Raw genomic sequence first — 25,560 nt, forward strand, 5'->3', positions numbered from 1 at the left:
ATTTTTGAACACCTGTTATACAAAACACCACCTATATTTGCCTCAAACCAACCAACATGCAGAAAATATCATACTCAATGTTAGTTATCCCAACTGATCATAACATGTATTTTACAAGCAGCTATAATAAGATTCATTGCTTTGTATTTAGCTTACCAGTAAATAGCTTTCAGACAGCTATGACTTCTCATCTAACAGGAAAATTTAGACTGTAATGGATGACAACAGTAGACAAAATGCTCACATTCTGAGTAGTTTCCATTCAAGATCTACTGTTTTTCAGAGCTAATGTGAAAGACAGGTATCATGCAGAGTATCCAAGAGACAAAAAAGTAAGAGATCAGCATAATGAGTTTAAGAAACCTCCCAAATGTTGTCTAAACATATAAAAAACATTATTTCTGAAAATTTCTCTGATTTTATTTGTTTTATAACTCACCTGTGTATACACAGTTGACACCAGATGAGTGGATATTTTTAATAGTTGCTTGCCTCCATCTACCCATTTAATTTCAGGACCAGAGTGCTGCACACACACATGCAGAGGATAAGTACAATAATGCAGCAGTATACTAGATTAAAACAATTTGTTTATAGTACCACAAAAAAACACTTTTTAAACAATAAGTTGAAGTAATGTGTGCAATGAATAAAGTCATAAAAAAAGGAAAATTATGCAGGCAATATTACCAAAAGCATTTATGAAGCTTAAAATGTTTTTTGAAAGTCCCACAGTAGTTTCCTCACTGGCTAAGAGAATTGCTTTTCGATGTTGATTTCATGTTTCCCCTACAGCTCTGCAAAGAAACTTCTGACTAGAGAGAAATATCTACCAGTTTTCTAAGAAAAATAACACAAGAGTTTACACAGATACTGACACAGTTTAATCCTCAATTTAGGTCACAGAGAGGCAGCATCCAGTGCTTCCTCCCCACCCCATTCCAAAGAACTGAGAATAGGAATGCTCAGCTCTCTACCCTGACAACCACTTAGGGAGAGATTTTACTGCTGTATCTATAACTAGTCATATTGGTCCTAGCCTTCCACCCATGGGCATGAGCAGAGACGAATAGCAGAGGCATAAAGAATACACCTACGATGTGAAAACATGAAAGATGTGAAGGAGATGATGGTTGGAAAGCTTACAGCAGAGTTTAAAAACTAAAAGGTTGTAGAATAAGAGGAGAGCAGCAGCTCTCGCTGTTGATTTTAGGCCTCCTCCACCACAATGAGTCAATTTTGTCTCTGCATTTCATTCTCTTAGTCAAATCCTCTATCACATTTTACATTTTGTATCCTCCTTGGTATTACTTTTACTACTACAATTTTGCAAGCTTTCTGCTTTGTAAAAGACAACCATAAATTTTACTAGTGAAGTATAAAGATCACAAAAATCAAGATGTGAGAATAAGACTTTTTCAGGAATAAAGGACTTACTGAAAGGAGACAGCATGAAATGCTAAAAAGAATTTAGTAAAGGACTTCAGATTATTTGCGTATCTTCATAAACTCGAAATAGTTTAATGTATTTTAATATTACTGTAACTTCTAGTTAATTATCACTACCAAAAAATGAAGCTTAAAACATTCTTAAGTACATCAGCTAAATAATAACAGAAATAAGTACTTAACAACTTAAAAGAAAAACTACATTAGGGCAGATTGATTCAAATTCTGGTAAGTCAGAATTTAGTCATAAGTTTTGTCTCCCATTTCTGTTTGGGTTGGTTTGTTTCCTCTAAGCCAGATGCCTAATTTTTGCAAAGTACTCAACTTCAACTACAAAAGAAAAATATTTCTACTAGAAAATTACTTAAATCTTATCAGACTGGGGAATTACAACAAAACCTTCTCTCCACTTAATTTTTTTTGTTAAGTATTAGAGTAATTTTATATAACATACCTTCCCAACCCCTACTTCTTGATAATTAAGATAGCCTGATGGAAGATTTGCTGACACTGGGATGTGTTGCTCATTGGTCACCACTCTTCCATCTTTTATTAGAGGAAGCCAAGAATATCCAACTATGGAACATGAAAGGCAAGTAATTTCAAATATGTTACAAATCTTTACATAAATTCTTACAAAAGTCTTACTGTACACTTTTGATACACAACTCAAACCAGACAATATTACTTTAAGGTATGATATGAGTTACATTTAAGGTAAAATGATTTGAGCTTAAATGATTAGAAATAATTAAAAAGTCAAATAAATTGCCACTGAGTTTGGAAAAAGCATACATTTGATGTACATTCTAAAACAACATTGGAAACATTTAAATTAAAATAAATACTTAGCAAAATCTTTCAGTCTACAATGTAATTAGGGAGCATTAAATGGATCACAAAAATCACGGGTTACCCGAACAGCATATTTCATAAAATCTCCTCAGTAGTTACTGAAAGTAAAGCATTAGCATACAAACCTTGTGTTTCAACAACATCCTTCTTCTTTGTACTCCCTTTGCTTGAATTATCACAACTAACATGGTAGAAGGTGAACAATAAATGGTGCTTTTCATGTAACTGCGTGGGCAACTCTATTTTAATCTGAAAGATAAAGAATCACCACCTTTGTAGAAGTCTTCAGCTAAAACAGTGACGTGCCTCACTGCTTGCAGTAAGCAAGTCCAGGTTATGTGTTATTTGAAGCATGATCAAGAATCACACAAACAAAACTTACAAAAATTTACTTATAGTGAAAAGGGCCCTGGTTTAACTGAAGTAACTTTGCAATCCTCAAATTTTTTCTTGTATTTTTGAAACTTACATAATATCTAAACCAGTAAAAGTTACCTCAGAAAGGTAGCTTACCTCATCATAAAACTCCGGATTTTGATGGTGATGAAGAACAGCAGCAAACGCACTTCTAGTAAATACTGGCCCACCTGGCCTACCATAGATACACTAATAATAGAAAAAAAAGGAAAAATAACAAAAAAAACCCCAGTGATTCTTTTTCTTTCTCCACTTAGAACCTGTTTCACCTAGAATTTGAAACATTTTAACTTGTGTTTAACTTGGTTCCTTTGCACAGACAGGGAATGACACAATGTGTACTCTGCCTGCTGTGCAGTAGAGCTCACACTGTGATTTCACCTTAGGATTCCTATACATTTTTCTACTTCTTTTCTTCCAGGCACCTCTTATACACTGTGGTAGCTCATGAATAAACACACTTGGCTCTGCAGTTGACCTAAAGTTTTACTGTTTTAAGTTAAAGAATTCCTCCTGTGGAGCAGGCATAAGCCACCCTTGTTTGCAACAAGTTTATTCTTGGAATTTTTGTTGATAGAAAGAAATTACATGCTCTGAGAGTTCTTTAGCAATCTTTTATATCAAAACCAAGCAAGTATCTAGAAGCTACTCTCATGCCAAATGCAAAAGGACAGAAAATCACCAGCCCAATTAATCCAGTGCTACTGTGTTACTTAGCTAACTGTTCACTATTTTCTTTCATCAGCTACAAAAATCAAAAGACTAACCTTTAAAGGCAAAGAATCCTCTTCATCAGAATCCTTGAACTCAATGCATACTGCAATATTTCTAGCCTAAAGCAGTATTTAAAAATAAAAAACCAACACTTAATGGAAGGCTTATCACAGAAATATAATATGTAAACAATCTTAACCAATCCTGAGAAAGAAGAATGTACGGTTTTCCTGTACTCACCTTTGCAAAAGACTTTTGACTGTCATATTTCAGATACTTGGGATAAACATAAAGATGATTGTTGTAGATGGTGAAAGGCTGAGTGTGTTTTGGTATGCAGGGAACAAACTCCTCTATTTCAAATGTTATTAGTGTCTTGGTACCATTTTCAAACTGTTTCATGGGAATGTATGATGAGTTAACATAATCTGAAAATAAATATAAGAAAACAATAAAAAACTGGGAAAAAAAGCTTGAATGTTCATTTAGTGGTGTTTATTAATACTTACTTGGAAAATCTGGTGACACATTATCAATTGTAACATCCAGATTTCCTAAAATAACAGGAAGTTTGGCCATCTTTTCAGGTCTATAGGAAGGAAAAAACCCACAAAATCAGGCTAAATGCAAAAATATCAGATGCCAGAGAAAAGAGGTAATAGGAAACAGAGGCAAAAGTAATACCCTGAAATAGGAGTATGAAAGGAAAGGTGGTTTGGGGGTGGATGACTGATCTGGTGTTGCTTTTTGCACAGATTTAGTTTTCTTCCCCTTTAAATTCTCAAAAAAAAAAAAAAGGCAAAAAAAGCATGCTTTATTCACAAGCGTGGAAAAGGTTAAGCAAAAAACCAATGTTTTTCTTTAAATCAAAATGAAAAACTTTGTTAGATAGGGGGGTTTTGCCAGGTAATAATATAGTTTGCAGAAAAGGGGGGACCTATAAGTAAGCTTTTTAAATCTCAATGGCCAGTAATAAGCGTTTATGGTAATGGGGTAGACTTGGGAGAACAGCAAAGGGGTAGAGAATCAGTAAGTTAACAAAATGCATCTTCTACTCTGTCTCCTCCTTTATCTGGAATAATAACTCATGCTGTAAAACATTTACTGTTAAATAGCCTACTATGAAATTTCTTAGATGTTATCATGCAACTAATTCAGAAATTTGATTTGAAGTAGGGGTATTTTCCATGTTAAACCACCAGTGCAGAATCCTTTATAAGTAAAGACAGTGAGCAGCATGATTTTTTAAAAATTATTGCAGAGGAAATGGATGCAAAGTTTTCCCAAAATGCAATCCTGTGCTGTGAAGCAAACAACTTTTTCTGTTTGGAGTCTGTATTGGAATTGTAATTGTAATAGCTAAAACTTAGACATTACAATCTCTTTCTTACTAAAATTCCTGTGAAATACTGTACACAACTCCACAAACAGGATGCTGAAATAACCAAAAGCATTTCCTTAATTCACAAAGGAAAGTGATGTGGCAGGCTAATTTACTATAATAGCTTCAGTGTCAATAATACTGTTTATGGCAAGGAGTATTTCAATGCTATGTAAACTTCAATGAAACTAAGAAGCTTGCCATAATATAATTAAAGTATCTGCTACAAACCTCATCTCCTTATTAGATTTGGTAAGCAAGAATAAAATAAAGAAAATACAGGCCAAGCCTTTTGCAATTAGCGATTGTTCAGATCGATACAACTCCAGCTAACTATACAACAGAAGTGGAAATGCTCAATATTGTGGAAATGAGTGGATTGCTCAATTATTTTACATCCAATTCAATAAGAAAGCGGATTAAAACTAGTTTATTCATATGGTCATGTCAGTAGGAGATTCTTAAGCCTTGCATACTAACTGATGCAATCTTTAGGAATACTTTGTAAGAAAGGATGACCACTGTTCTGTTACATAGGCATCTGGAGCGCATGCACTCCCAAGAAAGTGGACTTGATACTGGCATTCTCTGTCCAATGTCAGGGAACATGTGATTTCTGCTCATACTTGTTTTCCTTTGAGAACCAGAAGAGTGTACTGTGCACTCCTACCACAGAGCTACTTCAGGATATGATGCTTACTGCATGTTAGACAGCATTATATTTCAATCCTGCTTGTAGCCCCCAGACACTGCAAAGAAAAGACCTGTAGCTTGTATGAAGGCCTTGATTATATTTATACAACTTATATATTTGAAGTGAAAACCATAAATACATACATCAGAAGATTAGATGCTCCAGTTCAAGATCATAACAAAAAATGGCACAGCTTGGGGTGGGAGGTGTTAGGGTGTGGTTGTCTTGTTTATTTCTTAAAGCGGGGAAATTAGACTTACTTCCTGAAATCTGCTAACAATTTCAGCATGTCTTCATTTGAAAGTTTATTACTGTCTTGTCTGAAGAGAGGGGAAAATCTTGAATTTTTGTCCAGAGTTCCTGAGGCATCTTTAAACAGTGTCCTGAAAGTCAAAATCTTACTTTCAGCTGAGTTTATAAAGTGTGGAAATTCACTTCAGGCAATTTCTTTACTAAAAATTAGAACATACTGCACTATCCTTCATATTAAGCATTTAACACTCTTGTCATTGTAGGTGAATTTTAAAATATAAATAGCTCAGTCTAACAAATCAGTTGTGAACCATTTCATTCTTAGCAAAATAAAAAATACTGACAATAGAAAACAGTTGGAAATATTCAATGGTTTGAATAATAATATAATGAATTTTTATAAATTTTTTTCATACTACAGAGCTGAAGTGTAAGTTTGTCAGAAATACTTGGTTAGTTGAAAGCAAAATAAGAAAAAACTTAAATAGCACCTTAAGTTTTACAGGAAGTGAGATAGAAAATTACATTAAAAAAAAAGTTAGGAAAAAATACAGATTGATAACATCTGTCCTTACCTAGCTGCCCAGGCAAAAGGCATTCTGTATTGACCTAATCTCTGGCATGCCTGCTTGGCATTCTTCAAAACCTTCTGTGCAACCTTCAAGGGACATAAGAAATAGCCACATTTTAAAAGCTACATTTTTTTGTACCGTTAGTACACAAGAAAAAAACCCCCATATATTGACACAGGTATGAATTGGAAAATCTTCTTTAGAAGATTAATCCTAAGTATGCAAGTGAAAGACAAATTAAAATATCTCTTAACATTTCAAGTTAAGCAGGTTGATTTACACCATTTCACAAGTGAAAACGCAGACCCGTCTACACTCCTGATAATACATATTTAATTAAACAAGAAAAAATTATTATATACAAAAACTCATACAAAAGATGGAGCAAAATTCAACTGGTTTTTAAGACAAAATTGTGACTCCAGATAAAAACATTTCCCCCTGACACTTGATCCCCTATTCACCACCCACTCTATATACTACAACACAATCCTGTAAAAAGTAAAATACTCTGCAATACTTGTATATTACAAGTATACACAGATTGATAGTGAAGAGTTCTATGAAGACCACATGGACAATCCTATGTATGAATATTGCAACATTGTTTACATTAGAGCTTTAAATTTTTGGTTTTGTTAACTTTTACGTGAAGAAACAATTGCATTGCACAGAACCAACATGTATAACAATCAGAGCTAGAAACCCACTAGCCTGAGATGTTCAACACTGAGCTGAATCATTTGAGTTAAAGCTGAAGCTCCTGACAGAGCAGTGGGATTTGCTCTTCCAGAAACCAGCTTCCCCTATGTACCTACACAGAGCAAAATTATTTGCCAGAGACAAAAATCCACAAAGTAAACCTGCCAGAATATTATCCCTGATCTCTGCTGATGACATTATGAAGGGTTGTTTCTATTAGTGTGTTGTTTGAGCCAACTCTCCATTATCCCTTCCTGTAAAAAGGGGGAAGTTGCACTCAGCAGCATAGAACCTTGGTAAGTAATCATCATTAATTCACTGTATTCAATGTTTAAGGGGAGAATAAGAGATCTCTTGGCTACAGAATTTGCTGCTTCCATTTTCCCTTTTTCTTGTCCAGAGCAGTAATTCTGCAAGGAACTGGAACTTGCTCATTGCATTGACACACATGGAGGCCTGTATAGCTGGTACTGAGTTTTTTTTTTCATATTTCAAATTAATACAGTGTAATTCCTGAGAACAAGAACAGAGAAAAAAAAAAAAAATCAAGCTAAGTGTTCAATTGTATAACATCATAAGCAAATGAATGCCAGAAATCCATATGAATGTTCCTATTGGCTATGCCTGCAGTACAGGTCAACACAAGCCTAGCACTTGGCATTAAATTTGGGAACACTTGGACTTAATTAACCTTCCCATGGGGCTCAGGCCCAAGACCACCAAGATCAGTTACTCAGTTCAGGTTTGTTTTAACTCAGTAACAGCATACACTTCAAAACCAGACTCCTGAAATACAAAGCTGCTGTTTTCCAATGATAGCTGAAAAAACAGTAACTCAAGTATTCCTGGAAAAGCAAATCAGTAGTCTGATCTATATTAAGACTAAGCGAAAAATACAAGGTTTTTTTATGTGTTAACTTAGCCAATATTAAATCAGTAGGAAAGAAGACTGTTCCTTTGCAGAGACTGAAAGTTAACCCTTCCTTCTTCCCTTTCACTAGCTGAAAACAGGAAGAATGTTGACAGTAGCTGATGTTGCTTACAAATAACCCCCACTTTTCAGAGTACCCTGGTCCAACTATTTAAGCATAACTGTAAGTCAACAAAATTAAAACTATTTCTTCAGCAACAAAAAAGAAGCAGCAACTGACAAAGCTTCTTGTAGATATGTTTCAGAAAATATTAAAATGTTCTAGCATCCTAGGTACCTGCAAACTTAGGATGTTTCAGTGGTTTATTACCAAAAGTAATTTGGAGTTCTATGAAATCTGCAAAGCATTTTATACATAAAAACAGAGGCGTAATGATCTTAAAGGCTCTTTAGGAAAAAACAGCAAGAGCGCAGATAAAGTTACAGTAAACTACAGTCACCAAAAAGCAACAATGATACAATAAATAAAGATGCATTAACTGAGACATACAGTTAACCTCTGACCTATATTTAATATTTCATTGTTCAACAAATTTCAACTTTTACATTGAAGTATAATACTCTTCTGTCAAAACAGTTCATTTAAAGCCATTATAAAAATTACAGATTATGTCACAATTATAAAAAGTAAAATAAATGTTAGTTTTAATTTTTAATGTTTCAGTTACTAGTAGCAACTACAACTTAAAATATCAAATCATTCAGTTATCTGAATTCTGTATAAAAGAACTAAGCTTTTAATTTATATTTATTAATTTGAAATCTACCAGTCTTGCCTCAGCATTTTTTCCATGTCACAGAAAAAGATAACATACCTTTGAAGAATCTGAACTCTTCATGTATGGTTCAGCACAATGTGTAATACTTCCCTGTAATACTTTTTCTATTCTAGCCACAAGGAAAATGTCAGTATGAGGACATGTGACAGAGAATATTCCCTGGAAATAAAAGAAGAGATAAATATAAAATGAAAATGCACACACATTTTACATCACATAATAAAAAGCTATCTGAAGCATGCAGGAAAACTCTCTATTCGTATCCAAAATCCTACTAATTCTTTAGGTTACTGGTTCTTACCTGCTTTGGATATTGTAACACAGTTTCGTGAATGTCTTGAATTCTGTGTAAGCTATCACCACTGCCATTCATCATTTGTTGAGATGCACTGGATATCATGTGCCTTACTGAGGTGTGGTTCAAATCAACATGGAAATCTGCCGAAATCTTTCGGTTGTTTTTAATATCAAATAGTGATAATGTAACAAAAAAAGGTTCTACCTAGACATTTAAAAAAAAAAGAATCAAGTGTCATTGCTGGTATCTATATTACTGTAAAAATGTGTATGAAAGGAAAATGAGTAACATTTTTATAAACATTTACACATGGCCATCACTCTAGATACTACTGACAAGATATAATAGTAAAAGAAAAATTCCACTTTCTACAACACAACAAAAAGATAAGCAGCAAAGTTACTTTTTGTAGGATTTAGGCTCTCATTTTGATTTAAAGGTGTAGAAAAAACCCCACTGCATGTTTCTCAATCACAGTAAGGACTTCCTGCTGTTAAGAATAGTGCCAACAAAATATTAAGACATTCATTACCATATTATGAGAAAAAAGTTATTTATTTACATTTGTCGTTGGTCCTTCTTCATTTTCTGCAACACAGCATTGCAAATTAAAAGATAAATCGTTACACTTCACAAGAATTTTTTTTCCAAGTTTCTCTTCAAATGGCTTTACTTCTGGTTCAATACCAGAAAAGTCAAGTTTCTTTAAAAAGAGAAAAGAAAAATTAAGGTAAATTGTCTTTCACCTCAAAAGTTTCAACATAAAAGAAAGTAACATGCTTCCTTGTAAAAATTCTAACCTGTGCATCTGGATCCAAGGCAAAAAGTTTAACTCTGCTTTCACTTTTCAACTTGATTTCTGCTTCTCTGGTACTCTGTTCAAAATAAGAAAAAAAAATATCTTAGTTTAACACTATTAAAGTGGTTTTCAACAACATTCCTTTTTCTGTAATGTTCAAAGCTTTACATTTTTTAATTCATGCACTCATATCTCCCTAACTGAGTTTTGCAACTCCTTAGTTTAAATTGCTCCATCATGTCCAAGTAAAAAGTGAGAGAAGATTCCTCTCTCCTCTAAAGGCTTGTCCAGGCCTAGAAACACAAAAATTTAAATCAGCAACATGCAACCTTCCAAGATCATGGGAATTATACTCCAGTATAGCTCGTATAGCACTTTGGCTCCTTAAACGATAAATTTTGTAACACTATTTTATTAAACAACAACAACAATAAAAAGAAAAAAAAAAAAAAGAAGGTGGTGGTATGAATGTGGGTTGAAGTTCAGAGCTATTCTGAGACCATATGATTGCTCAGGAAACAACAGGTTACCTAAATTAAGAAACACCATCATAGCTCAATTTTTTTCTTTTTCTTGTTTGGTTTTTTTGTTTGTGGTTGGTTTTTTTTTTTCCCTTAAGTCCTACCGCCAGAGTAGTGGTTTTCCTGTGGGTAGATGGAAAAAAACCCAAAAAACTTCCAAAAGATAAAACCCTCACACTGAAAACTCAGTTTGCAGAATACACTATACACTGATCCTGCCTGGGACCTGTGGATACCTGCCTATTACTTTTGTTTTACTGTTTGTTAAAGCAGAATAAAATAGAATGTGAAAACTGATGGTATACATTGGTTACTTTTTTTAAAAAAAGGTATTATTTAAAGACTATTCTATGATTTTTAAAGTCACAGGACATGACAAACAGACATGCATGTGCCAAAATTACCCATGTAGGAGAGTTGCCATTCCCAAAGTAGTAGCTGGCTAAACAGGGATACAAAGTATTACATTACAGACAGGTGTCTATTTTTGAATCAGCCTGTATGGGTTCGAAGAAGTTACCAACCCAAAAAGCACATCAGCAACCATCAGCTTGAAGGGATCTGCTGTCTACATCTGCTTTGCTGGAGGTTGAAGAAACTGCTACCATGTCTTAAGAAAAAAAAAAAAGAAAAAAAGAAAAAAAGAAAAAACCCAACCCCCAAAACCATCAGCCCTAAGAGCTTGAAATCCTATTTTTGGTTGATAATAATAAAAAAAGAATTTGACTTAAAGGACGTATTACAGAAAAGGAACTTCTGAAGTGTGATTTTGAGTATAGATGCTTTAATGGATTTTGTTTACTTCATTATCTGCAACACACACAGAGGAAGAGACAAGATTTGCTGTGAAAGACACAACCCAGACATTGGTACCAGCAGAATATTGGCAGACGTTACTTGTTCAACAGCTGGTATGATTGAGAAATACAGGACTAAACTGTGAAGAAGATTAAAGATGGCAAGAAGGTTGCATGTATGTTTTAGAAAGGGAATAGTGAGTGGCAAGACCTGATGAGGAAGATGCTCTAGTCATAGCAGCAAGACAGAAACTGTTTCAGCTAAGGCACCTTGGATTGTTTTAGATTCTTAGGTGTTTTCTGCACTAAAGACAAGACAAAAATGCTTATCTGACAGACATGGGGCAGGCAGTCAGAACTCAAAAACTGAAAATGTATGTACTCATTGACCCTGTCCTTAGTACGGCAGTGACTCTGTAATTCCATTTCCTCATCTGTAAAACAGGGACAATGTTTTCCTACCTCAAGGAATACTGGGACCCACAATGATTAAGGAGGTACTTGGGTTCACTGATCATGACAGTCACATAGTTATTTAAGACAGGACAATCTGTATTCTCTGAAGATTGAAAAAACAAACAAACACACACACACACCCCCATACCAGAACCCCTAATTCACTCCTGGTTACAGATACAAAGAACATGAAGTAGGCAGCACAGACAGAGACTTATGTGTGTACATCTGTGCACTGAAATGCACAATACCATCTTACTTAGTTTATAGTATAAACTAACAGCTGTTCAGAGAAAAATGAAGGCTTGGAGATGTACTCACAAGGGTTAAACCTTTCCTAGGAAGACTGTTTTTTCCCCTATTGTCAGGTGCTCTACAATCACCCCTGAAGGAATTTCTCTTTCCTCAAAAGGATATGAGGTCAGCTATTGTGAAAATCTCCCCCTAGAACCAACAAAAATAATAGAGCAGCTATAAACTCTTCTAAAAGAAGCCTCAGTGCCTTGTAAGTCTTCCACTAGGGTAAAAAGAACCAAACCCAAAAAACAGCTGAAAAGACAGTTCAGGCAAGAATAGAGGACAAAAAAGCTCTTGAAACAAACAGTATTAATATAAAGTTATCAAGCTAAGTCATAAACAGTGTACTAACACAAATCGGCAGATTTTTCCCTGTACTTTTCCTCAGGGAAAAAAGGATTGAAAAATACATTAGAGCAAATCATCTTGAAAGGTAGTGTTTAGTAAAGATGAACTTGAATGGGAAAACTGAAAGACTTATTTTTAAGGAAACAGAAATTTAAATAGGTTATAACCACGAAACAAAAAAAGTAAGTGTTTAAAGAGCCGAGAAAAATAACACGCTAGAAAAATACCTAGTTTAAAGAGCTGCAGGCTTCTGATCAGAAGGTTACGGAAACAGGAAGCAGCATTTGTAGTATTAAAACTATAAGCAGGTGCTGCAGTCCTGAATAAAAGTCCCCTCTGGAAGTCATATGGAACCTAAGAAATCCAATAACTAACTATAAACAAAGAAAAATTTCCCACACGATAAGAGCATCTGGTTTTATATTTGTTTCTGTAATAATTTTCATAGCCTCATGTAAGTATGCTGTTTGATGCTTGCAGTTCTTCCAACGAAAACTTGATTGTATGCACCACAGTCCCAATTAATTTCCAAATACAGCCATAGCTGGAGTTACACTGTCACATAATAGCTTATTGTGTACATGTGCTAAGTTGATTACAAAGCAGTAACAGAAAGAATTATGTCAGCCAGCCGTATTTGGGTGCTGAAAGCCTGTTAATGTATTCTGCCTGGACCTTTTGATATGTTAGATATTGTAATAGATAAAATTTATTTTACTGCTTGTACTCAAGTTTGTAAATACTCCTGAAGGGAGTGCAGCTTATTAGGTCATTCAGATTCTCAGAAAAGGAGGAGAGTGCATTCCAGAGCATGGTCAAGTAGAAAAGTTTCAAGACTGCCGGCTGTGCCCCACAGAAGAAAGAGTAAGAAAGTCACAGGAAGGAGTTTGGATTCTGCAACTTCAATAGAAAAAGGTCACCAGCTCCAGTCCTTACATGATTTAACAAAAATTTCTCTCTTACAGAATTCACAAAACTTACTGCAACACACAAGTCACAGATTTAACTGGAAAAGTCTGCAAATGAGCTGAGGAAAAGTTACTGATATTTTCTATTAATTTCTATTTTATTGTATTCTTATTTCTATTTCTACCACACCTCTGTAAGAACAAAGTTGAAAAGCAAGAACTATGTCAATACAGGAAGTATACTGAACTTGCCAGTTCATTACGAACACAAGCATCTTAAAATACACTCATACCATCACTGCTATTAAGCTCCTCTGGACTTCTAACTATAAAAATAAAACTTCAGTGTAACTAGATTGCTATAGAAATGCTTTAGCACTTACCTGCATATAATATAACAATGCCAAATATGCAAAATACAATAGACTAATAACATGATAAAACACACTGCTTTTAAACAGAATATCAAGGTTTACATAAGCAACAGACAGTAGGTAGTTTGCTTCCAAAACAGAAAATAAGCAGCTCAATAACCACATCTATTCATGTGGTCTACTCAAGCTTTCAAAGCACCACAAACTGACTGGAAGCTAGAAGCCAATACCTTACTTTTACTGAAAGTTCATGTGGCTAACATGTTTAGTACTTTATATCCTGAGCTGGCATTAACAATATATATTACCTTGGCAATTTCAGGATAGTAGTTATCAAAATTACTTGATGAGCTTTCTGTTCTGCTTTGTTCATCATCTGAAATTATAAAACAACATTAAAAAAATATTTTAAAAAAACAAGCGAACAAACAAATAAAATCCCAAACCCTCAAACTACTCATACAAGACTCCATCAAAAAACATCAAAAATATTTTTGCTATTTTTTTAAACTCCTACACCCTCAAAGAAGAAAATTGTTAACATAAACAAGTTGTGGATGACTCCCTCATTTCATTCTGATGCAGTGACTTCTTGGAGGCTGTAACCAGTTACATAAAATGATATAGTAGAAGTAATTTCTAGTTTTACCCAGAAAATAGCTTTAATATTAATTTTGACATCTGTACAAGGAAAAGAGATACTCATTGCACAAATTTACATTACCCTTTCCACTATGCATTGTAACTTGATTTCAAAACAAGTTCCCTCTGTTCATTAGGTTCCCATCTCTACTCTCCCATGGTTACTGAATTTACAAAGCAACTATTCAGTTCGCTAAAACCATCTTACAGTTTCAAGGTCATTTGGGGACCACTGACTAAAATGTCTTTCACAGAGGCACAGGCTTCCCTTTTTCTCGTTTGCTTTTATTGCAAACATTATGCTGAAGTCCAGCAATCGTCACCAAAGACTGTGATAACTCATTTTAATCTCTGATGATCCCTTTGGTACATTGTGCTATTTATAAGCAGAACATTCTTCTATAACCTCTTCCAGGTCCTTTTGGATATGTATACACTTGGTCTCAAACCAGTCGCCCTCTCCATCCACTCCCATGAAGAAAAATGCATGAGAGGACACCTAGACTATCCTTTTGTCACCAAACTATTAAATATACCTACATCAAATTTTTTACAGATACCTATTTTACCTATTCTTAAAAGGGCTCCAACAGAAAAGATTCTACACCCGAGCAATCTATTTCAGTACTTTAGGGAAGCATTTGTGGTAAAGGGAGTAATATCCAAAGTGCCCCACTGCAACCACAATTTCTTATTCTTCTACCTACAGTAATCACAGAACAGATTATTCCATTTTCAGCAGAATTTGACACATTTCAGAACAAGTCCCTCATAAGTTTTCTCTTTTCCTTAAACTGCCTCAGTCCTGATTTTTCCTTGTGAGTTCTATTTTTCTAGACTTCTGTCATTGTTCTCTTCTAGACTTATCTCAACCGGTATCAATACAGAACAATGCTATTTTAATGCCAAAAGGTCAAAACTCTCATCAGTTCAGACAGACAGCAGAAAGGCCTACAATTTTTATGACCAAAGAAAACAAAAAAATGTAGTCACAATAAAGCCTTTCTTTCCAAATGCATGCACATACATGCTGTCACATAACTGTATTAGCGTTGCTAGAAACCCTACTTACCTTCGTGAGACTCTCCATTTCTTTTTTCTTGCATTGCAGCCTCAAAATTAAGCTGAAGGATTTTGTTCAGAGTGTTTATCCATTCTTCCATTTCAAGTTCACTATCTGCAGCTAGAAGGTAACTACTTTTGTCTTGCATCTTGAGCTCAAAGGCAAAACGTCTGACTTTATTGTTCTATAAGAAAATTTAAAAATCTTTACAATATCTTTACATACCGTCTACTCACAATCAAAGGAAGTTATATGCTTTTCAGAACTTTTAATAAAAATACAGTTTAATATTTTGAACAAGCATATTATAATTACACTTTTTCCTCTCTGACATTTGACCTGAAGTTATTTGTACAGCTGCAACATGTGGAAGTATGAAAGATAACAGCCCATTTTTCAGTTTCCGCTCATCATTCTGTTTGTAATAATTTTTAAAAAACAAAAAATCCAATTTCCAAATATCAAGTCTTCCCGTACTCCTATCATCTAGAAATGAAGCTAACTAAGATCTACTGATGAAAAAAAAAAAAAGCATGAAACTATTAATATTTGAGTGAAAATCATTTGCAAATTGGGATGTCACACTGGAGGTTAAATCATAACCAACCTCAGCTCTGAATGCCATGATCTTGCTAGTCTTTTAAATGCACTTGAAATTGGGAATCAGTTCCTCCTTTGTTCCTCAACCATTACTGTCACCCTCTTTGCACAACTTAAATCAAGCCTTCAAAGGCTACCTAGCTTGACTCATGTTCCTGAGAATGAATTCACAAGTCTTATATGAAAACTCTATAGTCATCAATTTAATTTTAAAAATTGGTAATTCATTAGATAAACATTCAAACACACCATAAGACAGACTTAATGGTTGGGGTACTTTTTTTGTTTGGTTGTTTGAAGTTAAATTAAATGCCAAATCACATTTTAGTTTTGTTATAACTCAGATTTTTCAATTAACAGACTAACTACTCGGTAAAACAGTCTGCTTTCTACCAAAGATGAGTTTCCGTTAAGGAAAATAGAAACAAATGTATGGACTTCAGGTCTAAGGCAGTCTTAACAATTAAAATCAGTACTGAAATAAATGAAAAAAATCTTAGGAACAGTAACCTTTAACTTTCACAGCATAAAACCTTGATACAGGCCATACATATCACACTTCTCAGTTTTCACATATCACGGAACTGGAGCAACCATGCCTATATATGACTGTATGTGTGAATATATACACTGCATATATTATGTGACTGCACTTCTCTGTGATGCAGAAAAGTCTCAATATACTTCAGCATTAAAACAAAACAAGCAAAACAAAACAAGCAAAACAAAACAAACGCAAATGCAAACAGTATTTTGGGAACTCCTGTCTTTTCATGTAAGTTGTGGAAAAAAAGCCCAAACAAAAAAAAAAAAAAAAAAAAAGAAGAAAAAAAAAAAGCCCAAAACAAAAGAGAAACACCCCAACAAACAACCCCTTCCATTGCATATATTCAGCATTGCTCTTATACAAGTACTGATGAAGGTGCATATTCTGCTCTATTCTGTTTTATCTTTAATGTCTCTTAGTGAAGTTGGCATTTTTCTTTCTTGTGCACCTACTGCCTTTGAAAAACAAGTAAGTATATGTACTAAATGAATTCAACACAGAAATGACAAATTTTATACGAATACAATAGGAACTAACAACCCCTCATCAAAAAGATATGCTATGAAACTGCTGGTACTGTAGAGTACAGTATGGTATTCAAGAGACAATCCAACTGTAAACTTTAAGCATCTAAAGTACAATTTTACTTAACGACTACTGTATCAGCCTAAAACCTTCCTGGCAGTAGAACAAAGGAACAGCAATTAAAAAAAAAACCAAACCACAACAGGCTTCTGACAGTCTGGAAATTTCAGGTTACTTGAATTGAACTGATGGAATAGAAAGCATGGAACAGTACTTCATGAAAAGATGGTTTTAAAAAAAGGGGGATTTTCAGAATTAAAAAAACCAAAACCACAGAATCACAGTATGGTTAGAGGTTGGAAGGGGCCTCTGGAGGTCATCTAGTCCAGCCTCCCTGCTCAAGCAGAGCCACCTACAGCCAGCTGGCCCAGGACCATGTCCAGGCAGCTTTTGATTATCTCCAAGAATGGAGAGTCTGTAACTTCTCTGGGTCACCTGTGCCTGCACTCAGTTACCTTTGTAGTGAAAAAAGTTTCCTGATGTTCAGAGGGAACCTCTTGTGTTTCAGGTTGTGCATGCTGCCACTGGGCCTGTCACCAAGCACCACTGAGCAGAACCCATAGTAAAATGTACACTGATGAAATCCCCCTGAGCCGTCTCTTCTCCAGGCTGAACAAACCCTGCTTTCTCAGCCTTTGGACTCTGTCCAGGATGTTCATGTCTGTCTCTTACTGGGGAGCCCAGAACAGCATGCAGGACTCCAGGTATGGCTTAGCCAGGGCTATTCATCTGTTCAGATGGGAAGAACTGCCACCCTCAGCCTGCTGACAACACTTGTCCTAACGCAGCCCAGGATACCATTAGCCCTCTTTGCAGCAAGGGCAGATTGCTGGCTAATGTTCAATTTGGTGTCCACCAGGACCCTCGGGTCCTTTTCTGCCGACTGCTTTCCAGATGTGTGGCCTGTCCAGCGTGTACTGGTGCCTGGGGTTGCTCTCCCCAGCTGCAACACTTCACACTTCCCTCTGCTGCAGTGCCTTTCTTTCATTTAACTTTGGAAAATCTCAGTGTTTTCTGATGATGTAAACTAATATTGTAGTGTCCACAACAGTCTGTACCAGAGCCACAGGCTGAGAGCCAGAAACAAGCCATCACCTAAGTGGGAAACAAAAGGAGCCAGAAACAGCCCAGAAGATGGAGAATACATATTATCAGAGAGAGGGACTCCAAAGCAGACTAAGTTGAGCAACAGAACGAAAGATACATGTTAAGTGGGGGAAAAAATAAAAAAAGACTACAATTGTGTTTAGGAACCAGTTTTTTTGTTTGTCAGTTTGTTTTGAAAAACACAAATCAAACTCATTTCAGTGGAGTTGGCAAGAATTATACCCCTAAGGCAAAACAATGTGTGTAAATCTGTATACAGAACTTGCAATATGATTAAATTTATTACAGTTATAAGACTTTCCATGCAAAGTGTCTATTAAGTATGTATCCAAAAACATTACTACAATATTTGGAAGAAAATAATCCTCTGTAAAGCTGTTGTACCTCTCTGCATAGATCTTCAAACAACTTCATGCTAAAATAAAAATCATGTAAGAAATACATTTTTATTAAACTTTGCCTACTTCTATCCAAGTTAACAAAATCCTAAAACTCAAAAGAGTTTTTTTCCACGTATGTTATGCCTAAGAGAACAGTTACATGTTGTACTCTTAAATACATAACAGAATCACAGAAAAAAACACCACCAAAACAAACCAAACCCAAAAACTTTTCTGTGGCACTTGGAAGGGTGACTGAATTTAATACAATTCGCACAATAAAAATCCCACACAAGAAGCTATGCAAAACATTTTGCAACTCATGTAAGCACAAAATGTAATTGAAATGAACTTTGATTTTATGCTGTCTTTACTTTGCCATGATTTAAGGTTGGGAGGAGTTTGTGTCTTTGCCTTAAGATTTTATTTGATATTTTTGATAAATACTCATCGTCAACTAGTAATCATGTTCTTTTCAGAAAGATTTTTCAAATTCAGCCTCCTGCCCTTTAAAAACTCATTCACTGCTTTTGCAAGATACAGATTGTCTAATTGTTCCTCTGCATAATAGGCACTTATCTATATCTGACAAGTTTATCTGTATTTTAACAAAATCCATTTGCTATCAAGCAGAATTAACTGGAGAACAGGAAGAAAAATTATAATTACCTGAACCACTCCCATACATGAATCTAGAAATATTGACCCTTTAGGTTCTTTTGATATTTTTTCATCTTTGTAGAAATTGAGATTATAGGATCCATCACCAAGTTGGATTAAGTGGAAAAATCTTCTTTTAAAAGACTAGCAAAAATAAAGGAGGAAAGAAAAACAATTGGAATACTAGTATTAATCAGCTTCATGTTACAAAACCTGTAAGTGCTATTTACCCAGTAAGTTATAGAAAAAAGCTTTTATTTACACATAACCTAGTCAGTATCCTCTGAAAATAAATCAGAAATCTTTAATTTAAAAAAAAAAAACACTTAAAAACATGAAGATTGTATTGTTACTGTCCTCTACAATGTTATACATAATAGATATTTATTGTCATAACCATAGAAGTACCTTAAGTTTGCTTCTAAATAAAGAGGCAATACAAATAAAAACATTATATAGCCCATTCTCTACTAATAACACACAACACGGTCCAGTTAAGAAAATTATTTTAAAAGCTGGACTTCTCCCATATACTGGATTTTTAATGCATTTTTTCTGATTCAAGTACAATAAAAGGAAATTAAGATTTCACAGATATAAATTACGTACAGGCTTCCCTCTTTCATCCCACACTATTTTTTTAGAAGTAAACCACATACAAATTGACTTCTCAAAGGCACAGTGACATTTAATATCGGTGCTCAGGTTTTACCACCCATAAGACATTCTTAAACTTACTCTCATTGTCACACTGATTGCACTATTCATGTTGCCTTTGTACAGCCATCCTTGTTTTGTTATTCCACCCTTCTGAGACCCAAGAGATGCTGCATCCTGAAGATGAAGAAAGGGAAACTTGAATCGAGATTTCTCAAACTATTTTGCTTTCTATGTTTTACTTCAAAGACATTACTTAAGAATTTACAGAGAACTACAACTCAATTTCTTGAATTGGATCCGCCCTTCTATAAATCAGAATCAAAACTTTCTAAAGAGAAAAGACCAAACTTGCCAGTAGTGGCAAGTTCAAAAACAGCAGACCCAATGCATTCATCACACATCACACCCACTGCCTGTATACCACTTCCATCTGCCAGTTGATGGAACAGAATAACTACATTAAAACACACAGGATGTTAACAACTACCAAAAAGCAGCACTCTACTATCAAAACCAATCAAAATGAGAGATTTATAATTGCCGCAGAATAAATATTGGATCACCAGTTCAAATAATCCTTTGGCATAGTACCAATATGATAATACCATAGTTTCCAGTTAATGTAACCCATTTTGACAAAGCAAAACCATCAATGCATTAGACATGTAGAAGATTTTCAGCCATCTAGAGCAGAAATACTCCTGATAGCTGATTTTGAATGTTAGGATAATAAATTAAGTATCCAGTTGAAAACAAAACCACAAAACTTCCTCAAATGCCTTGACTACTTTTTCTAATTCCTTTTCTCGGCTATTAACAGAACATACAACAAGAAGTAATTACATATTGGGGATAGAGTCATTAGTTCAACAACTGAACAGTAAAAGCAAATTTTGCAATAGTATGAATTAGTTTCCGGAACTAAATTAAGGAACATTCTGTAAAAAGTTACTATTCATTTACAACTTATTTACTCTGCCTAGCCTGCATATTCATATGCATATGCACATGAACTTCAAAAAAAGTGCAAACTGAAGTCAAAAGACGCATCAATCCGTTTCTTCAAAAATTCTAGTCAGCTTCACACTATGGAAGTTAGGCCCCATGAGGATGACATGGTCACCAACTATCAGAGCATCTGATACAACGCCCCAGAAGCATAGACCAAAAACACTCAGTACATTTTCATATGGCCCAGGAGGTCTCACTGTCCAAGTAAAACAGTCTATTTGTTTCATATTTTCAAGTCATTAGTCCCCACCCCCTTCTGTTATTCTAGATAAACATTTTTCTTGTACAACCACCAGGACACAGAAACAACTTAAAACACTGGGTTTCCAAGTACGATTCCCCACCTCCAGTGGCGGGAGTTATCCCCATGGAAAGGATGGTTTAAAACCATCTTTTACAGGAGTAAGATGATGAGTTATCATCAAAACTTGGCACAAACCAACCAGTGTTTTCCTGTAATTTCACAAACCATCCATATAGACAGACCTGACATTAAGAATTCCTTCATTACCTGTATCAACAAAAATTAAAATATAGCTCTATTTAAACTCTTTTTCCAATTCCAAGCCTCTGAGATGCACTGCTTCCCAGCTCTGTTGAGCTGCATACTGTTTTCCAACAATAAACCTGACTGTCATTTGGGCCTCTCTAGTTACACCATTTCTTTCTGTCAGGCAGAATTCCTGCTTACAGAGCCAAAAAGCTACTGACTTTCCAGCTGACCATCTGTTAATACAAAGGAACCCACAACTCAGTTAACACCCGACTTCTACACTGAAAACATACTTCCTGTTTCCAACTGGTAAGTTAATTTCCTCACTTTTATTATTACTGCTGCACACTGTGCTTCACTTTTTTAATGATCTTTCCCACAAACTCTGCTCCAAAATTTACTTCAACAGCAACTATTTCAACAAAACCAACTTCATATCTTGATCCCATACCCCAGGCTGATTTAAAAATTCCATTTACAAACATCAACCTGATGGCCAGATAGCGCAAATTTGTTTTGGAAAGGTATTCTCTCTTTTTTAACAATGCAAGATTAAACTAATCTTTATCTGGTTTTCCTCCAATTTTCAATCACTTGCAGCTTTTTGTTTTCTACCATTCTCTTAAACAAATCAGCTTGCTTAAACACACAAACAAAAGTGCAAAAAAAAGACCAAACAACTTTTAATCTAACATTTGTATACATGCTTTTTGGCATACAAAGATGTCAGTGCTTGACAGAAGAACGTCTTGCATTAATTCTTCCCTTAAGGAAAGAGTTTATGGTGCCCCCACCCTATTCCCATTAAGCTCTCTTTTCTTCCTAGCATGCTTTTTTCTTGTGTTTATATTTTAAGTTCCTGAAAGAATAGAAGACCTCTTCTCCAGTGGCTGTACCCCTGAAAAGAGATGTGACATTCCTGCCTGCTCTAACAGGAAACTGGGCAGAAGGAAACAGGAAGTCCTCTCCACTTACACTTCCTAGTAAAACACATACCACCTGACAACAGCCAAGCTATAGTTTTTCAGTGTTTAGCTAACTCTAGCCAGAAGTATTTCTCCGAGTCACAATCAGTCAATTATATCTTCACCTAACTTTTTTTCATGTTTAGCTCACTGTTTTTTAAAACACTTCTGTTGTCAGAAATGCTACCACAGTAAATAACGCCAAGTCTTTTCAACTTCAGTATAAATAGAAATCATAATTATTCACATCTTACAAATAGGAAGATTTGCATACAGACGCATGAATTTATTTGCCCAAATATCATACTGCAGATTAACAGCAGCACTGGAGAAATGGCATCCTGAGACTATCTGTTCAGGAATCTACCTATCCTGATGCACTCCCTGAACTACTTTTTCACATTTAATCCAGGAAAACTTGTAAGGAACTACTTTTATTTCATATGCATAAGTTCTGAATACGAGGAATTTATAAGCGAAGTAATTGTAAAAGGGTAAAAACTAAAAAACAATTATTTTGTTTTAATTCTTTTCTGTGACACAAGAGTTCAAGTACTTCTAAAAAAAACTACTGGTATTTAAACACTTTTGAAATAGGGCGTGGCATAAAAAAAATCACAAAAAGAACAGGAGCAGTTATTGAAAAAAAGTCTTTGACTTTTGAAACGTACTTGAAAATTGCTTGAGGCTATAGATCTATGGTCTCCCTAAGCCAGTGACAAAAAAAGAAAATACCTTGAGAGTTTTAGTTCATTTTTTTAGCTTTTGTTTCCATGATGGATCTCCAGGTCTTATCCTATACTCAAGTTTGTAACAAATCAACATTAATTCACACTGTGTGCTATACTGTCATGCATGCTTAAGTGTGTGCACTGACATTGTTGGAGCAGATTCATCTATGGTTTTACTCTACTTTGTGATTAAACTGCTTGAAACATTTCCCTATATATATCCATCTACACAGTAACAGTATAAGGCAAGACAGATTTTTTGAAAGCTGAAGGATTATAGATCACCACGCATTAAAACTTCAATTTCACCATCTGTCAAAACTTGTTCTACTCATGTGACAGACCTCAGGAGTACAAGGCTATGTGAAAGAAGATTGGCAAACAAATGCAGTTATTTTACCTATCGGGCTGTTCAAGCTAATCTCCATTGGCATTTACTGACATCAACACTTGGTTACCCAACTTGTAAACTCTTCTTACCCAACATGTTCTACCGAAAGCAAAAGAAAGTAAGGAATTACTATTATCTCACCTCATCTTTATCTGCTTCTTCATCCACTTCATATAAGTGAACTGGAAGCTTCTCTGATTTTGTCCCTTTACTAGGAAAGAAAAAGTTTCTAAAATACTAGAAATTTTGTGATTAATTACATATTTTATAGCTGCAAAAATAAAGATGTTATTTTCCTAACTGAAGGGAAAAAACCCACAAGAATAACAGAGAGTAAAAGCATGTATTTTTCATGAAATATATTTCTCAGCCAACAAATTTCCTAATTTGCACATCTGCCCACAGTCATCTTTCTGTTCTGATTGTCACTGTCCCTATGTGTAACTGAAGAGAACCAAATGCCTTCCTATTCACTGCACTCCTAATATCTTAGAAGCAAGAATTCATACCTGCAACTGTTGGCTCCTGTTCGGACAATGTGTTTAAATTCCTGCTGACTACCGTGGGTTTTGTTCAAGGCAAGTAAAAACCAGATACTGACTTCTACAAAACCTGTGAGCATACTGGAACTTTTCACAGGGAAAGGAAACTATTTCTTAACTGACAGATGTAGGAGAGTAGGTAGGGAAGACATAGATCTTCCAGAGTTGTGGGATTCAAAGTATTGAGCCACTCTCAGATATTTTAAGTGAAGGGTCTAATCCGTATACTCTCCCTGAAAAAATCTGAAGTTGGAAAAGATTTCTCTAACAGATGGTTTAGAAACTCTGTAATACATGTAGAACAGGCTTTTACTTTGAATCATCCTGTGAAAATCTGCACTAGTTCAAACACTTGCTCTAACCGTCTTGGTTAAGTTCTATTCCCTAAGCTCCTAAAGAGTGTTCCAAAAGCTGCCTTTGAAGCTACAAAAACAGGATATCACCATTTTAGTTTCGTCTAAACATTAGCCTGTTTTATTTATCATACGTACATTCACACTGACAATGATACAACTTCTTGTTTTGATCTGCCTATTAATAAGGCAGTGTTATTATGGTATCTTTCCAGAAAATGGTTTAACAAGATTTTACATCTTTGAGTTCATCATTATAAATTCCATCCAACGAATCTTTATCATCTCTACTGACAATTAAACACTGATACAGCATATTTCAAGTTACATATTACATATTAATGTATTTATTACATAAAGGTATTAATATATTAAATACAGGTAAAGTTCCTTCACCAATGCAAAATCTTTATTATACCACTAGATAACATACATACTTTGGAAGCTGTCGAAACTCTCCTGAGTAATCTTCATATCTATAGTTAACAACGTGCCAGTCTGAATTGTAGGTTTTGATGCACTGTTTTAATGAAAACCAAATATCAATATTAATTGGAAGGGGATTAACAGCATTCCCTAGACTCACACACAAAAAAACCCTCTTAAATTATGGCTGTTTATGAACTATCATGGTTACATGCAAATCTCTGAAAATTCTGGACACTTCCCTTCTTTTGCAATCCAGTCTAGTGCAATACAGCTTTTTCCAACAAGCGATATGTTTCAGTGGGATGCTATCATCTGCCAGATGTGTATTTTATAAAACCAGAAAATGGTGAATACACTCAGCATCTGGATTAACCATCTTCAGTTGTCTGAAAAGTTAAAGCAGCGTTTTGCTGCAGCTGAAAGCATGACTGAAACTTTAGAAAACACCATTAAAATACAGATATATTATTAAAATAGCATATTCAATTTCACACTTATACAGAGAAACTAAAAACATCTTTACCTTAAATTTATACTTCTAGTGTAATTAAATTAATATTTAAACTGTATACTTGCAGATGTTGAAAAGCAATTATGTCATTAAGCTCTGGTCTAGATTACAGAAAATACCATTTTACTCCACTCATATTGCTACAACATAAAAGTACTGATTTATCTTGGCTTTGACATAAAACCAACAAAATCTGTTGCCAGCAATCGTATGGTACAAAAATTAATATATCACACAAATACACTTACATGTACACAAACATAGCATCTAATAATTCAGAACTATTTTCTTTATATTTCAAAATACAAAGTTAGTACTTGCCAAGCAATCGTTTCTGCAGAAACTC

The 25,560-nt window shown here is 34.8% G+C and overlaps 1 protein-coding gene across 14 annotated transcripts in view; it reads right to left on the bottom strand.

The window, feature by feature from the left end:
* The window catches only part of DOCK9 (dedicator of cytokinesis 9), a 128,859-nt gene that overhangs the window by 58,478 nt on the left and 44,821 nt on the right, over positions 1 to 25,560 (bottom strand). For all 14 annotated transcript variants that reach the window (XM_055702072.1, XM_055702069.1, XM_055702074.1 and 11 more), the window contains exons 4-22: positions 24,712 to 24,794; positions 23,521 to 23,590; positions 19,867 to 19,962; positions 19,138 to 19,272; positions 15,259 to 15,433; positions 13,853 to 13,920; positions 9,845 to 9,919; positions 9,607 to 9,747; positions 9,048 to 9,248; positions 8,783 to 8,905; positions 6,338 to 6,420; positions 5,771 to 5,893; positions 3,945 to 4,024; positions 3,676 to 3,863; positions 3,489 to 3,554; positions 2,818 to 2,910; positions 2,430 to 2,553; positions 1,904 to 2,025; positions 440 to 526 (exon numbers count right to left, since the gene is read on the bottom strand). In XM_055702072.1, coding sequence (XP_055558047.1) covers positions 440 to 526; positions 1,904 to 2,025; positions 2,430 to 2,553; positions 2,818 to 2,910; positions 3,489 to 3,554; positions 3,676 to 3,863; positions 3,945 to 4,024; positions 5,771 to 5,893; positions 6,338 to 6,420; positions 8,783 to 8,905; positions 9,048 to 9,248; positions 9,607 to 9,747; positions 9,845 to 9,919; positions 13,853 to 13,920; positions 15,259 to 15,433; positions 19,138 to 19,272; positions 19,867 to 19,962; positions 23,521 to 23,590; positions 24,712 to 24,794 — 2,133 coding nt within the window. The remainder of the gene's footprint in view (positions 1 to 439; positions 527 to 1,903; positions 2,026 to 2,429; positions 2,554 to 2,817; positions 2,911 to 3,488; positions 3,555 to 3,675; positions 3,864 to 3,944; positions 4,025 to 5,770; positions 5,894 to 6,337; positions 6,421 to 8,782; positions 8,906 to 9,047; positions 9,249 to 9,606; positions 9,748 to 9,844; positions 9,920 to 13,852; positions 13,921 to 15,258; positions 15,434 to 19,137; positions 19,273 to 19,866; positions 19,963 to 23,520; positions 23,591 to 24,711; positions 24,795 to 25,560) is intronic.

This window comes from Falco cherrug, chromosome 2 (genome assembly GCF_023634085.1).
Source record: "Falco cherrug isolate bFalChe1 chromosome 2, bFalChe1.pri, whole genome shotgun sequence".
NCBI lineage: Eukaryota > Metazoa > Chordata > Aves > Falconiformes > Falconidae > Falco > Falco cherrug.